Source organism: Archocentrus centrarchus, chromosome 16, assembly GCF_007364275.1.
Source record: "Archocentrus centrarchus isolate MPI-CPG fArcCen1 chromosome 16, fArcCen1, whole genome shotgun sequence".
Lineage (NCBI taxonomy): Eukaryota > Metazoa > Chordata > Actinopteri > Cichliformes > Cichlidae > Archocentrus > Archocentrus centrarchus.
The window spans coordinates 26,010,719-26,027,268 of record NC_044361.1 but is presented as its reverse complement, the minus strand read 5'-3'; the positions used below and the strand labels follow the sequence as shown (position 1 = coordinate 26,027,268).

Here is a 16,550-nt window from a genome sequence, read left to right as displayed (position 1 = left end):
TCATTTCGGCTCAATTAATAATTCATGAGGCTCCTACTACCATCACAGGAAAACAAAGCTACAGGGGGTGCGGTCTTTCCTGTAGGAGAGAACGGAAGCGGAAATTCGGCCATCTCCTCGTACATTCAAGCTACAGCAGGGTCAGTACACACTTATTTTAGATATTTATTGTGCCGTGTTGTCAGCCCTTTTCGACTCTTGAACGCGTGTATTTAGTAGTGTCCCGAAGCAGGACGTGAAGCTGGAGCTCGTACGGTCCGTCAGTCATGTAGCAAACTAGCAGCAGCTAACTGCTACCAGGCTAGCTGGCTAATGTGTCCGAGCAGCAGCAGAGCAGCAAAGTGATTTCTTTTATCAGTCAAAGTGGCAGGTAACCTTCACCTTCTTATCGAGCCTGGAGTAATTCACCTGTGGGACAGGAACGACTCGTTCAGTTTGGTTTCCCCGCTTCTTTGCGCCTAACTAAACCCCCTCCGTACACCTGTTTGTACTGCACCCAGACTTTTTGGTAGCAAAGTGGCTGCAAACAGTTTCGATTAGCTTAGCTGAGAAGAAGAGAGTTTCTTCCTCACCGTTAGTTGAGAAATTAAACCTTTGTGACACAGAAGTGCTCGTTTAACACTATTGTGTGGCAGCTTACAGCGGACGCTAGCGTTTGCTGGCAGCTAGAAAAACGTTAGATGACAGTTTGGTTGCTAACATATCAGTTAGTTAGCCTGCTATCTTAATAGGTGTGACAGGGAGCTCAGCATCTGTCTGCCAGGGCTGTTAACGTTATCTGGGTGGGGGTCACGTCTTCGTGGGGCTGTGTAGTGTTAGCTGGATGTGAGTGATAGGAGGAATAAATCAGTCAAGCCTGATGCCATGCTCTTCGCTTTTTTAGCTGGCTACAAGTTGCACAATCCAGCCTTCATATAGAGCAGCTTCGTGTGGCGTGGCTTATTAGTAAATAAGCGTTACAGCACTTGATTTATAACTTGTTCTGTGTATGATCTAAATGAGGCATCTGTGTATTTTTAACCCTTGAGGATGATAAAGTGTGTACTGTAGTGTTTCAGAGCTACTTATTGAAACTTTGTGGGGGTTTCTTCTTCAGTGTGGCTACAGACTGAAGATATCCGAGAAGAGGAGATATACAAAAGGTATGTTATGTCATTTATCAAAGATTAGCTGGCGTGTCTGAACTTTGGCACTAGGCTTCAGGAGTCTCTGCACTGACTTTTGCAATGGTTACTTTCTGTTCAGTTATGCAACATGCTCATGTTTATCTGACCTACAAATCTGAGCCCCTTGTATCTGTCAGGCTCACTTAAAACAATGTTTGGAGCAGTTCTTTTTTTTTTTTTTTTTTTTGGTATAGTATAACTGATGTATCTCACAAGTAAAAGGTTTTGTTTTGTGCCATGAAAAATGTGTAATCCAGTGGCTTTCAAACTTTACACCTTCATTTGACAGTTTAAATTGTGAGAATGATTATTTTAACTGTGTTAACAGACAAAAGCCAGGGTCATCCCATCACAAATGATGAAATATTTTCTGCTCCACCATCTCTGATGTGCTTAAATATTTAATGGCTCAAGGTTGGATATGTATAATGATTGCTGTAAAATTTTAATTTCTGTAAACTACTATTACACATTGAAATCTGAGGTTATGTTTGAACACAGAACTGTTAGATAAAAGCTAAAGATAAAAACCTGAAATTTTCACTGCATTTTTAATACATTTTTAATATGGTATATTTTAAACTTAACCTGAATTACAAGACTCCTCCAGGGCAGTAGGTCTCGGAAATGGAAAAAAAAAATGCACTTATTTAACAAAATTACTTTCTCAGTTATAATTAGTGTGCCGTCTGGGAACTACAAAATTTTGCTCTATTTGGATTAAATTATCTACTGATAATTTTTGTTTTTATTGGACAGCTTTAATATTTTCTCAATCCAGCATGAAATTTTAATTAAAATGGCATTTTCTTCATCTTTGTGACTAAGAATTTCATGTTAAAAAGTATACTATACATTTCATTTTGTATTTAGTGTACTATTGTTAAACACATACCCGAATTATACCCGAATATTCAGAAATTGGTGCTTGTTGCCTTGTAATGTCAAGTTTTTTATTAGTTTATACTAAAATATTGTGATTTACAGGACAGATTTGTTTTTTTTTAATCTTTTAACTAGCTGTCTTTAAGAGTTTTGGCAATATTTATTTTCAAACATTCTTAGATTTGAAAGAAAAATATACTATATAAAAAAACATTATATATATATATATATATATATATATATATATTATATTATATATATATATTATATTATATTATATATATATATATATATATATTATATTATATATATATATATATTATATTATATATATATATATATATATTATATATATATATATATATATTATTATATTATATATATATATATATATATTATATTATATATATATATTTATTTATATATATATATATATATATATATATTTTATTTATATATATATATATATTTTATTTATATATATATATATATATATATATATATATATATATATATATATATATTAGGGGTGGGACTCGATTAAAAAAATTAATCGAATTAATACAAGCTTGTAATTAATTAATCGAAATTAATCGCATTTTAATCGCATTTCAATATTTGACATGAGAAATATTAATTTAAGTTTAGTTGATGAATAAATCAATATACATAAGCTTAAACTTCAAAATCTTGTTTATTTTCCCACCAGTCTACTACACAGACCAATGAAGGGTGGCAGTGCTCCTGTGATAAGCAAACTCCTGAAATTAAAGTTAAGCATCATAACTGGATAGTTTTATTCAACATTAATGTCTCACTTGTTATAGTTGGAAATTAATCATTCGCTCAGCTGTATTCCTTGATGTTGAAATGTGTTATGCTTGTTTTAACAGCTTATTTTGAATTAAAGACTTAAAATTAAACCACAAAAAGGAGAAAAAGTTCGTTCTCTGTTTAATCAGCTGCTTTTACACAGCTGTGCTTCGCACTCACGGTTGCTAGGCGACATGAGCTATGCAGAGGTGACGGCAGCTGATATGACGGCTAGCCGCTCACTTCCGGCCTTTGTGGTGTTCGTGGGCTGCGAAAGACGTGGGCCTGGTCCTTCGCAGGATGCGGCCCCTAATTTGGACATTGTGCGTCGATATAATCTGTATGCCTGGAACTCGCGCACTGAGAAACGTTCCACGGTGCAAATTGCGATTTAAATGCGTTAAAATTTTTAACGCGTTAATTTCCCCATAATTAATTAATCGAAATTAACGCGTTAAAGTCCCAGCCTATATATATATATATATATATATATATATATATATATATATATATATATATATATATATATGCTGCAACTAAATATTATTGGTAGTCAACTAATCTGCCAATTATTTTATCGATTAGTCAGCGACTAATCCTGATATTAATGCAAGAAAAAAAAATAGACAACGTAACTGCTCCTATTGTCCTTCACTCGTTAGCTAACATAACTGAAAAGGTGCTGCTTAGCAAACATCATCCATGAGAGCTTGTTTCCGACAAGTAAACTTACAGAAACATTACTGTACAAACATTAACAGGTACTGTATCAACGTGATGCACTAACTCTCTAAGACGTACCCATCCAGAGCTGACGTCACAGCTCCAGGGTGCTGGCGTTTTAAAAGCTCATGCATTTCAGTGATGCTGCCGTGGAAGGAAAGCTCTGCTTTAAACAGTCTGCATTCAGCTTTATTTTTGTTTTCTGTGAAATGCTCCCACACCTTTGACAGTCTGTCTCCATTTTCTTCTTAATATTTCTTTATTTATTATTTAATTGCCACAAAAATCCAGATTTTGGATTTAAGCAAATCTGAGATGGTGGAACAGATGGCCCATGTTGATTTGCAATTGAATGACCCAGTGGTTTTCAAACTTTACATCTGCATTTATATCTGTAGAAAATAGCCTTTATGTCAGCTGAAATGGTGTAAATGACTATTTTAGCTGTGGTATCAGATGAAAACACTTTAGAGCATGACACATTCAATTTTTTTTGCCTTGCAGCTCCACAAACACACAACTTGCCAGCATCCCCTTATCAGACACTTTCACAAAATCCAACAAACTGGCTATGATTCAGATCTTGTGCTTTACAGACTAAGACTATGTCTCTCTCTGGATATTTGGTTTCCAGGTGCTTTTTGCGCTTACTTGGCACCATGTTAGAATTAGTTAAAAAGTAGCTTTTACATTATTTCTCCTGACAGTTTTTGATCCTTAGGTGCACTTGTACAGTAATCATTTTCCATTCAGGCACACCTAGACCTGCCCAAGGCACACCATTGTGCCTCACCTTGCCACACCATTTGGGAACCACTGGTTTAATCATTGCCAACAAGTTAATTTATCACCAGAAGTTACCATTCATTTTAATAACTTACAAACAGTCAGATCCAAAATCAAAGCTAAAATCTTCATTTTCTTTCTTTCTTAACTAATCTCCAGTTTGTGTCCTAACTAGCTGGTTGTAGAGGTTTGTTGTGTACTTTATTTGGTCAGTATGAAAAAGGAACTGCTTGAGTAGAGAAATAGAGTAGCACAGTTTCCTGTCAATGCTAGTTTGCCTGCTGGAGGAAGATACAGTGGGTGGGGAGAAACTGATATATATTATATTCTAAAGGAATAACATTGTGCTACTTCTATTTTTGAAAAGTAGCAGTCCAAGGAATTACTCGAGCATTAACCTTTCAGATGATAGTTGTTTTCCTGCTGAATTTCAAATTTTGAATTTTTTTATTTTGAATTTTTTTTTTATAACTTGGTATAATAATGACAGGAAACAACCACATGTTCTTTTATTTCAGGGAAGCTCTCCAAATGTTACTGTAGATCTTAACACAGCAAAATAAAGTCTGAGGGTGACTCTTGAGAATGCCTTTTATTGCCTCCTACAGTTAGGTCCATAAGTGTTTGGACAGTGATAGATTTTTTTGTCGTTTTGCCTCTGTTCACCATTACAGTGGATTTTAATTCAAACGATCAAGATGTGATTGAAGTGCAGACTTTAAGCTTTAAGTCAAGGAGTTTAACAGAAGTTTTGCATTGACTGACAAGCAGGTTTGTGGAAAAGTGAGGCCAGTTCCCTTAACAATTCTGTCAGTGTCCAAACACTGATAGAACTGACTATATTTTTGGAGCAGAGGCTGAGGTAGCATCTGTTATGCAAGAAAATGCAGATTGTGGCAGTGAGAGCTTGCATCTGGTTGGCAACAGTGTTTCAACCTGATGCATGAGCAATCAGATACTAAAAAAAAAAACCTCAGCAGGTACTGAGGGATGTGCTGTTGATTCACAAAATCATTCTCTGCATGCCTCTTTGATCCTCCATCAGCAAACAGGATGAGTCCATCATTTTAAGACCAAATTCCAGCACTGTCACTGGTGTTGCACAGCAGAAACTATATATTATTGCACCATTAAAAAGTTTCCCGCACTTGTTAGTCATCAATTAGTTCTGATTAAATTGCTCATTTAAACTCTGCCTCTAGTTAATAGTTTGTTTCAACCATGCATGCCCTTTTCTTGACATCTTTATGTGACTCTGTCTCAGATTATCAACACTGGTTGATGATGCTGTTTTTTTTAACAATCCATGATTCTACTCCTGGTGCCTGTTAATGTGGGTTCAAGATAAAAGTTTATGGCAATGCATTGGTTAGAGTACCTGGAGTTAAGTAAACAGATCCCTGCTAAAATATTTATCTCAGTGCTACTCTTGTATAGTTTTACCCTGGTGTGAAGCTGGAAGTTGCCTTAATGTTTAGAAAATGTGAAAAAGAAATTATTGACTTGGTTCAGGAGTCAAGGTTGAGGTGCTTAATTGTGTACCTGAAAGTGTGAACGTCATGTTTTTCTGTCAAAAGTTGGCCAATCAAAATTCACTGCTGCAGTTTAGATCTATGACATGAACCATTTTTTTTTTTTAAATTGACCTGTTCTTCCTGTTTCTACTGTTTGATTTGATATTTTTTACTTACATTTTTTCATTTTAAGCAGCGATGCACCGATTATATCAGTCTTTATATAATCAAAAAGATGATTTTACTGATGTATTTAACATAAATTTATCAGTTTTGCCTAGGATAAATCTTCAGAGATGATGTAAAGAAGAGCAATCAGACTTTAAAACGCCTTTAATAATTATTTAGAGTAAAGATTTATTGTTTCTCTTCACATAACAGAATAAACAGGAAAAAAAATTTGTATCAGCTTTGGGTCAAATGGTCATTTTAAAAATTGCTGCATTCCTATTTTTAAGCTGTTGACTAGTGAGATAAAGCATATAATGATAAGTTGTATCTCTATCAAGCATGTGTGGATCAGCAACAGATCATGTGATATTTGGTGCTGAATATCTCCTTTGTCCTTTTTTTTTTTTTTATAATTATATTAATGGTTACTTTGGATTTAGTCAGAGATTAAGTTTCAGCCTGCTTGTTGTGCTATAGCAGAAATTTCCAAGTGACGATGCATTTACATTAATCTCAGTCCTGCTCTCTAGTTTTCATCCCCCTAAGTCCGTGGTCTTGAGACCCAATGTTGCCACGGGAAGAAAGAGACAAACCGAGACAGAGCACTCCATGAATGAGTGGCAGCCAAGATAGAGGAACGACAACATACCAAGAGGAGAGACCCTTTTTCTGCATCAGTCTTGCGTAACAGGTGTGCATGATGCTCTTTATTCCTCGTTTGATACTGATTTCGGTTGCAGATGCCACCTTCCACTCATTGATTGTTCTTCTCAAGGTCTCCTGCTCTTTCTTTCAGTCTCTTGTACACGCACACTTCCTCCCGAGTATTTTAACTCTTCATCGTCTTTCTTGCTTCATTTTGCTTCATTTGTAAGTCTTGTTCATTTGTGTGTGTTGGAAATAAACATTTTATTTGTATTGTATTAACTGTACTTTACATTTCTTCTTGCCCATCTGCTGTTCAGATTTCAACAGAGCTCAGTGGCCAGACCGTTGCCATGTCGACCTCATCGCTACGGCGACAAGTGAAGAACATCGTCCACAACTATTCAGAGGCTGAAATCAAGGTTGTTTCTCTCGGCTTCTTAGCTGGGTTTTCTTTTTCCCATTTCTTTTTCTGCACACATTCCCCACGTGTCCAGGATTTAAGTGTAGCAAATGTATCTCTGCCACACAGATGCAATTATGCAGCTTCTCATAATCTAATATTTCTTTGGAGAACCTCCTCACTCTTCCTCTTATGTACAGAATGAGCTAATCTAATCATACCATAGCCATTCATTATTCTCTGCAGCTTGTGATCTGATTGAATTTATTTTGTTACTCAGAATACTGTGCACCAAGCTGTCACAAAGTGATGGCTGAAATCATTCCCATCTCAGTCAGTTTGAATGGAGTGATTAACGGTAACAGCGTTCTTGTGTCCAGGTAAGAGAGGCGACGTCCAATGACCCATGGGGCCCCAGCAGCTCTCTTATGTCAGAGATTGCCGATCTTACCTACAATGTCGTGGCCTTTTCGGAAATCATGAGCATGGTATGGAAGCGCCTCAACGACCACGGCAAGAACTGGAGACATGTGTACAAGGTTTGTGAGTGTGTTGAAGTTGGGAATAGCTATTCGGATTTAAACGCAAGACAGTAAAGTGCAAGAGTAAGATAATAATGTTCTTTCACTAGATATATTATAGTAATCACACCAGGCTTCTTTGCCAGTTGAAAACTCTAAAACACAGCATGTCATTATTTCATCCATGAGAAATGATGCATTTGAGTGCTGCTAAACTGATGTTTTTGTTTTTTTTAAATTCAACGCTTCATCAGACATCTAGTATAATAATACGTAAACCTGGGGCCCTGTAGTGTGCAAGCTGTTAATTTTATGTGTATATTTCTAGCTTTTTGCTTAACTAAGACCCAGCATATAAAATGTTCCTCCAAACATTGTTTTCATTGTTTCCATTAGCTCAAATTAAAAACTAAACAAATGAACAAATGTGAACCAAACTAAACCTGTTACTGTCTGGCAGGAAGTAAATTTGGACTTTTATGTAGAGGCAACAGTAAAGAAAAAAGATGTCCAAAACAGAATGCAACATAATCTTTCTTTTTCTATCATCTTGTTTTAATAATTTCTGGAAACTAAATTTGTATTTGAAATTAAGATTCAATTAATTGTACAGCCTTAGTCTCAGAAGAAAAAAAACACATCACCCTTTTAAAGTGTCTTACAATTTCAGTATCTGCAAGTGCGCTGCTTGAGTCCAAGTAATGTAAATTTCCCCATATCAAACCGTGAGCTTGAAGCTATGTGCAGACATCGCCACGGCTGCCAGTTTTTATGGCTGCACAGATTAGTTCACAGGACATTACAATACAGTGCACCACCTGTGCGCCCTTCAGGGGGACTTCAAAGAAAGTTTTCCAGCTGCAGCTGTCTGACTGCAACAGAGTATAATTGCCATCTAAAAAGTTCTGGGGCTTTGGGTGGGAATCCAGCTGTAGAGTGATTATGTCTGCAGTACAGAGATAGTCAGTAATTAGGTGTCGTATTAAAAACAAATGGCTCAGATATTATACATTTTTTTAATTTGTTGGTTTCTGTTACTTCTGGTATTTTTGCAGTTTGTAGTTTTTAAATGTCTTTTCTGTTTGATGTGTAACTATTTTTAATGGTGTGAATAGGTGTAGTACATTATAGGGGGACACGGTAACTGCTTTAGTATTTGCATTTTTTTCTGCACTCAGTGGAAAACATTTCTGGATACTAAGTCACTGCTTGTGATTTTTTTTTTTCCCTTCTCTTTATTTTCACTAGGCTATGACTCTTATGGAGTACCTGATCAAAACGGGTTCAGAACGTGTTGCCCAACAGTGCCGAGAGAATATTTACGCAGTCCAGACCCTCAAAGATTTCCAGTACATAGACAGAGATGGCAAAGACCAGGTATGCAGACACACCCATGTCCACAAAGCTGAATAGAAAGTTAGTGTGTGGTGATTAAGATCCGCGTTTGTGGAATGCAGGCACACTTTGTCAAATGTCCTTGACTAAACTACAAGCAGCATGTTTGACTAAGTGACTCTGACCTGTTGTGCAACCATATAAAAGCCAGCCATAAAGGATTGTTGGCTGTTGATAGCTAAGCTTTGCTTAAGTTAGTGTTTTAAAGTAATAAAGCATGCACTATAAGTAACTGCTTTTTATACTGTAATTATGTAAGTGAATGTATCTGTTTTATGTAATGTGTAACATTAACAATGGTCCTCTCTGCAGTCGCTCACTGTGCTTAAAACATTGTTTCCCAGGGGGTGAATGTTCGAGAGAAAGCCAAACAGTTGGTGACACTGTTGAAAGATGAAGAGAGACTAAGAGAGGAGAGGATCCATGCCCTGAAAACCAAAGAGAAGATGGCACAGACCTCCAGTGGTGAGATGCCTACTCTAAATAGTTAAAACAGATTGTTCCAGTGGTCACAGTTTCAGTATTGAAGAATTTAGAAGAGGGTTGGATCCCATCTGTGCATATTTATCTCCACTCTAGCCTCCTCAGCCCCCTCAGCACCCAGCCTGGGGGGCAGCCTTTCGCTGGGCTCTCACTCCGGTGGTGCTGATAGTGAGCAGGCTTGGCCACAGAGCTCTGGAGAAGAAGATCTGCAGCTCCAGCTGGCTTTGGCCATGAGTAAAGAAGAGGCAGAGCAGGTAACAGCAAGTAGACCTGTTGAGCTAAGCTTGCTGGTCCTGTACTTCAGATAAGTTTGCAGTCAGTCTAATGCACACGGCACTTATGTACACAAAGGCATTACAAATATTGTACAGCACACCTAGCCTTGCTCTCACTATTTAACCCCTGAACTCCCCCAGAATAGCACGGACCCTCTGGAGGATGCAGAGCTCCGCTATGCACTCACACTCAGCAAAGAGATTCACCAACAGGTCAGGGGCAGAGAGTGTGTCCAACTGGCTGGAGAGCCTGTCATCAACTATCTGTCTTTCTGTCAAATGGAATTTCTCAAGCAAATGTCAAGTATTGATCAATTAGGAAAATTAATTAATGCTCGTATTTGCAGTAATCCTGTTACAATTATTCACTTTATGACGTTGCACCTGAAGAGGTGCTTTTCAGGTCCTCATCAAGATGTGTTTAAACTGCGAAAAAGCGTGCATCTAAAGAATTGATCATCTGCCATTTAGTCATAGAGTTTGCATGTCATTGGCAAATATTTACTATAATTTATTAAATTTAACAGTGAGTGGCTTGCAAGTATTGATTATTCTTTCCTTCCTCTCGCCCTCTCTGATAGCATGCACTTAACCCAAATCTTGATTTGAAACTTTGTTCCTAACCTCTAACATCCTTTTCCTGTTGTTGTAACTTCCTGGATCTGTGTTTGTTGAGTGCTAACCTTGTTTGCCTGTGTCAAGTGTTTGCAGTCCTGCACCTGCTGTACACCTAGACTAATTTAGAGTCTTTAAAATGTAATGTTAATGTTGCGTAGTGGCATCAAATACAGTCTGTCTCTTAAATAAGTCAGTGCTATGATGTCTGTCCTCATTAAAAGGCATTAGAATAAGTTGATATTCAAGCTTTGTATTGGGACTTAAATTAATTGATTTTGGTAGTGATTCATATAAAGCGCTGTCCTTTTTCATGTAAAAGTTTTGCGCTTCAGGTGATAAAGCAGCTCTGCTGTGCTCAGCTAGCAGACTGATACTGATTCCTAACCATGAGCACTGTTAGCAAGGGAAGCACAAGCCGTTAAAACCCACTTAGCAGTTGGAATATTCACAATGGCAAGCAAGCCAAACTGAACCACAGCTGCTTTTGCATCTGTGCCCACCCTCTCAGGAGCTGTTTTGCCAACCAGAGTCTAAGACTTCTTCGTGCCACCATCTTTAGTTTTAAAGAGCTGCGTGACAGCACTTGTGATTTAAAATGTGTTAAACTGTGTTAAAATTACAAGCTCATTCACGCACACATTGTGTGAACAGCATTAATTATCTGTTGCCTTTGAATCGTGATTAAAGATTTGGTTTTCCTCCCTCACTCATACTGACTTTTTTGTCGATTTGTAAAAGAATCCTAAATCTGTGCCTGTGGTGGGTTGTCCACGTTTACCAGTGGATATAATTGTGTGTTTGTGATTGGCAGGAGGAGCGGCTGCGCAGAGGTGATGACCTGAGACTGCAGATGGCTATCGAGGAGAGCAAGAGGGAGAAGCCAAAATCAGAGGTGTGCATATAAAATGAATGTAGACAGTCTATATGGCTTTAGCTGGGTCTGTGTGTTCTCCATGAGCAAGTCGGCAAGACAGCAACTTTGTTAGCTGTGTATCCGATTAATAAGCCCACTTTGATCCTAAGTGGGCTGGACCCCAGAAACTTCCCTCAGTCAGTGTAAAGAAGTTTAACTAAACATTTAATCTCTGAGATATCTTAATAAAAGAAAAAGTTCAGTTTCAACAGTACATCTCAGGTTTCCTACAGAACAAAGAAATCTGTCAGCACAACTCATTGGGCTGAAATTATTCAAGGATTCTTTATTGTCATTCGCATCACATTTGCATGCAGTGGAATGAAATTCTGTCCTTAGGTCCCATGTTGCCCATGTAATAGTTATGACATTCAAGTAATTTAAAGAAGAATGATAAGAAACGTAAACAATTACAGAAATTCTGGTAGCTCATTGCCCAGAATTTTTTGTTAATTTATGGAAGATTTCTTTTTTACTCTGGACCGGTTGTATAAAACAGAAATTTCTGCAGTCGATAGTGAAAAAACAAAGTTTTGTCATTTAATTGTTTATTTGTTACTTAATTACTTTGGTGTAGTATTAATGGCTATGGGGGAAGTCCTTATCAGTAGGAAAAGTTGTGAAACTTATAAAAATGCAGGTGAAACTTCAAAGTTTATGCCCTCCTCCACATTTTCCAATATCATCTACTGGGTTCGATTGGAGTCTTGGTCCAGCCAATTTTGGCTTCTGGTCCTTATGTTTGACACCCCTCATATAGACAGACTGTTCAGCTGAAAAAAGTGACCCAAAGTACTCAAAAGCATTATCAGCTGTCTTATTTGACTTAATGTTTAAGCAGTGTTAAGGATTCAAATTTGAATGAAGCCTGGAGAGACACAATGTTTTTTTGTACCCAACAGGAAGACGCAGTATGTGGGAGTGAGGATATCATTTCATCATATTTCGTGAAATACACAACGTGTAGATTTTATGATAATTGATGCAATAATCCACTCATTTGTAACAAAGCTTTGTGTCCAGAGCCATTGCTTAGTCTGTTACACAACCTTTCAGGTCTTTCAAGTTTCTAAATTTCAGACACATTAATCATTGTCTAAAATGGGAGATGCCGTGTGCTTTCATTGAGTAGATTAGGTTTTTTTTTTTTTTTTCTCTCTCTCTGAGGTAATGAAAATGACTGCAGTCTTGCCTTTGCCTGAATTTTAAGCCAAAAAGGCATCTTTGTGGAGACTGCAAATGCCCTTCAAACAATAACTCACAACTATTATTTTTTTATCACTTTCACCTCTTTATCAGAGCAACATTATCTAACCTCAGAATCTGGTCTGAGGTTATGATCCCTAAATCCTTGGCTCAAAGGAGCCCAACATATAAGATGATCCTAAGTTTATTCATACAAAAACCAAACAAAAATAAGGAAGAAGGGAGCCTCTGCAAAAACAAACAAGAGGAAGAAAGCCTTGAACCGACCGCACAATGAGTCATTCAGTTAATGCTTACTTCCTTAAACTAATTAGTAAACTAAACTGTTGAAACAGAGACTTAAATCAGGACTCCTAGTAACTCCAAACTCAACTAATAATTAATTAGAAGAATCTACAAAAAGCAACAGAGGAAAAGTTGGTGCTGAGAGAGGAGTGATGCCAATGCTCTGCATTCTGTGGTTTTACATGCATGCAGGTGAATTTCTGCAGCCAATTAGCACTATTAATGAATGAGAGAGAGAGCAGGTTAACAAGACTGATAGATGATGTGCCGGCACACCAAAGTGTGCATAATGATATCCATCAGCTGTGTGAACATTAATGCATAATGCGTTCTCTTGTACAGAGTGCTCTGATGGAGCTGAGTGCTGTGGACCCCTGGGGGGCCCCTGCTGCTCCCGCTGTGGGCTCTGCTGGACCCTCACCTCCACCCACAGTTTCTGCCTCTGCTGCCTCAGGCCCATGGGGCACAGCTTCCACAGATCCATGGGGGGTAGCATCACCTACATCCCCTACTAGCTCCGACCCTTGGGGTGGGGGAGCTCCGCCCACTATAGCTCCTCCTCCAGACCCCTGGGGAGATACATCCAACAAAGTTAACAACGTCGACCCTTGGGGAAGTTCAGGTAAGCAGCCACGACATGTGATCATGTTTGAACTCTGTAGGCAGTCAGGTGGGTGGGACTGTACTCATCGCTGATTATTAAAACAGAACTGTGTCTCTCTCCCTGTGAGCGAAAGAGGATGTGAAGACTTTTATTCCCTTCACTCCACAGTTCCATTTCCTGTCATACATGTCATCATACTGTCACATCTGATCTTTTCATCCGTTTACATGCTTTCTGTTTGTAATGAAGAAAGCAAGCATGCTGAATCCATTCTCCCCCTGTGTCTAAACCAGGGATTTTCATCCTCTTGTCTTTACTCAGGACTGATTGTGGCCGTCTCAAGCAGAGCCGTCTCTTGCCCTTTGCATGCTTTTTTTTTTTTTTTTTTTAATAAAATGTACGAGGTGGCATTTTATATCTCTCCTTTACCTCCACTGAATTTCAGATGATCTTTAGTAGTAAGCAACATGGCAGTCAGTTACATCTGTTCTCTTAGAAAGTCAGCGGTGGAGAGGGTTAAGGAGAGAGAAACACCACCAGCCCAGCTTCCTGTTCCATCCTTATTGAGTTGTACCTGTAAGGTGTTGTGTTAACCCTCCCCTCCCTTGCGTGTCCTTCCCTCCCCTGTAGCTGTGACCCCCCCCAGTGCTGACCCCTGGGGTCCTCCATTGCCTCCCAGCACTTCCTCCTCTGGGGGGCCAGTAGACCCCTGGGCAAAGGACGGGCCTGTCCCTGCCTCTGACCCTATCACCTCCGACATCTGGAGTGGCTCTGCCAAACACACTAACGGCACAGGTACATTCACACTTTAAGCTACATAAACTCACACATACTGAGGTAGTCGTACACATTTTTAAACAGGTTTACATATTTTACACACAAATTGTCCAAATGCATGCACTCAGCAATTGTCTTGTCTTACATTTCATCCTCCTGTGTGTGAGTATGTACTTCTATATTGTTTTTTGCCATTATGTGAGAACTTTTTTTGGTGTTTGATTTACTCTCTCTGCTCCTCATTACCCTCCACTACCCTCACTTAGTAGATCCAGAGAGGCGAGGTTCTTCAGCAACAGGCGCTGACAGCACAGGCTCACCGGTGCCCTTTGACCTGTCCTCTCTTGGATCTTCACTTCCTGTTCGGAAGACTCCTGAGTCCTTCCTTGGCCCCAACGCAGCACTGGTGGATCTTGATTCCCTGGTGCCGTCTAAACCCAAACCCAAACAGCCACCACCACCTTCCATCTCTTCCTCATCAGCACACAATCCCTTCCTTCAGAACACAGGTCAGCTATGGTTGCACTTCATGAGCTCGGCAGTCTTATTCTTGTGATTCATATTTAAGGAGAGCTTGGACTTTTCAGGATTTTCTGACACGACCTATTTCAAACTGTAATGTGTAGAAAACATTAAGGCGGCCAAACAAGGGTCCAGTCTGTTATGTTGTATTTGTCTCACTATTGCATGCACATCTAAAATCAGAGCATCTGCATCAGGATGCAAAAGTCTAAAAAAATTTAAAAAATAACTGAGCTGTTCACACCCCCAGGCGTGCTTTGCTGACCTGAGGGGGGTTTTTCCTGTGTTGTTCATTTGCAGTTTATGCCATCAGAAACTGTTCAATAAACGACATTTTTCGGGTATAGTTTTGAGAGATATTTGCAGACCCTGAAGAGAACAGACACTAGAAATTTTGAAGAATTTGGTTGTTTTTGTGCGCAGCTGGGATTTTCATATAAATGAAAACATTAAATTAAATGAAAATGTGTTAAATGTGAACATTGTGATTTATGCCATGTATTTGTTTCTTCTGTCCCAGGTTCATCTCCTGCTACTGGTATGGCAGTGACTCCAGGCAGTACCATTTCCAGTAGGGGGGTTTCTCCAACACCTGCGTCCTCCAACCCTTTTGGTGTGGCCCCTCCTATGACCTCTATCTCACCTCAGCCCTCCTCACTTGGACTGAGTGGCCTCCGCACCAGTCCTGTGCCTCCCAATCCCATGCTGGGCATGGTGCAACCAGGAATGGGCATGGCGCCGATGAGTATGGGAATGGGGGCTCCAGGAATGGGCCTGGGCATGATGCAGGCCAGCCCCATGGGCATGCCCTACAGTGGGCTCTCCCCAATGGCACCCCCAGGCTCGGGTCTCATGGGACCTGGAGGTGCACCACCTCCTCAGCTGATTTTGGGTGGGCCCACAGGAACAGGAGGGGTGATGGGGGCGGGAGGATCAGTGGGAGGTGGAGGAACGACGGGTGCAAGCACCAACCCATTTCTTCTTTGAGGAAGTGTCACCACTACTTGGCTCACCTTTCAGCCTCCTCTGTCATACCTGCTGCCCCCAACAGTCGTCTCCCCTCGATGCAATTTGTGTCCAAAAAGAAAAATGTCTACATCTCTATATTTAAAGAAAACAAACAAAAAAAACCCAACAAAAAATCAAATTTTTTTTGTTAATCTTTTCCTTTTTGAAAGCATTATTTCATTTCAGAATAATTTTCTTTGTCCTTTCATTTCATGGATTACTTTTGGGGTGGGAAATAGATCTATTTATTTTTGTTTTAATCCAGTTCTGTCTCGTATTTCATGTGTTTCCTTTTCTTTTTTTCTTTTGTTTTGTTTTTTTCAGTCCTGTCTTAAAATGAAGGTAAGTCTGTGAGACCTCGAGTCTTTCTCAGTACTGTCACTCTGTTCTAACATTACTGCACTGAGAGAGAGGGAGGGAGGGCGAGGAGACACAGCCACTAACAAACTGGACAGAGAAACTGTTGTACCTGCCTCTTCCTCTTTTCGCCCTCTAGGATGAAGACAAACACTGAATCACTGAAATGAAACAAGTGCATGAAGAGTTATTTTTAATGAACTGTAGACTGAGATATGGGCTGAAAAACCTGCATTAACATTTCAGGCACAATGTGGTCAAATTGTCTCACTTTTAATTTAATTTAATGTTAAATGTAATTTATTTTTTCCAACTTTTGGGAACAAATAAACAAGGAAAATCATGTGATGATGCCATTTAGATCAACTGCTTTTTTTTTTTTTTTTTTTTTTTTTTTTTTTTCCCCCCTCCTGGTTACTCTAGAAAAACTAAAAAGCTCTGAAGTCTGTGATCCGATTTTTGGGGCGGGGGGGAATGATG

General features: G+C 39.0%; 1 protein-coding gene across 6 annotated transcripts; it reads left to right on the top strand.

Moving 5' to 3' along the window:
• Positions 1–28: 28 nt before the first annotated feature.
• Positions 29–16,437, top strand: epn1a (epsin 1a). Of its 6 annotated transcripts, none has more exons than XM_030750634.1 (14): positions 29–140; positions 1,097–1,142; positions 6,589–6,749; positions 7,024–7,125; positions 7,487–7,645; positions 8,876–9,004; positions 9,367–9,487; positions 9,602–9,759; positions 9,922–9,993; positions 11,210–11,290; positions 13,145–13,424; positions 14,037–14,201; positions 14,453–14,692; positions 15,226–16,437. In XM_030750634.1, exons 4-14 carry the CDS (start codon positions 7,057–7,059, stop codon positions 15,690–15,692), a joined length of 1,941 nt encoding a protein of 646 aa, XP_030606494.1. In that variant the 5' UTR covers positions 29–140; positions 1,097–1,142; positions 6,589–6,749; positions 7,024–7,056; the 3' UTR covers positions 15,693–16,437. The 6 variants fall into 6 exon arrangements, with proteins under 6 accessions (XP_030606494.1, XP_030606489.1, XP_030606495.1 ...); XM_030750629.1 differs by having other exon boundaries at positions 30–140; positions 14,450–14,692; XM_030750630.1 differs by having other exon boundaries at positions 48–140; positions 6,576–6,749; positions 14,450–14,692.
• Positions 16,438–16,550: the final 113 nt, after the last annotated feature.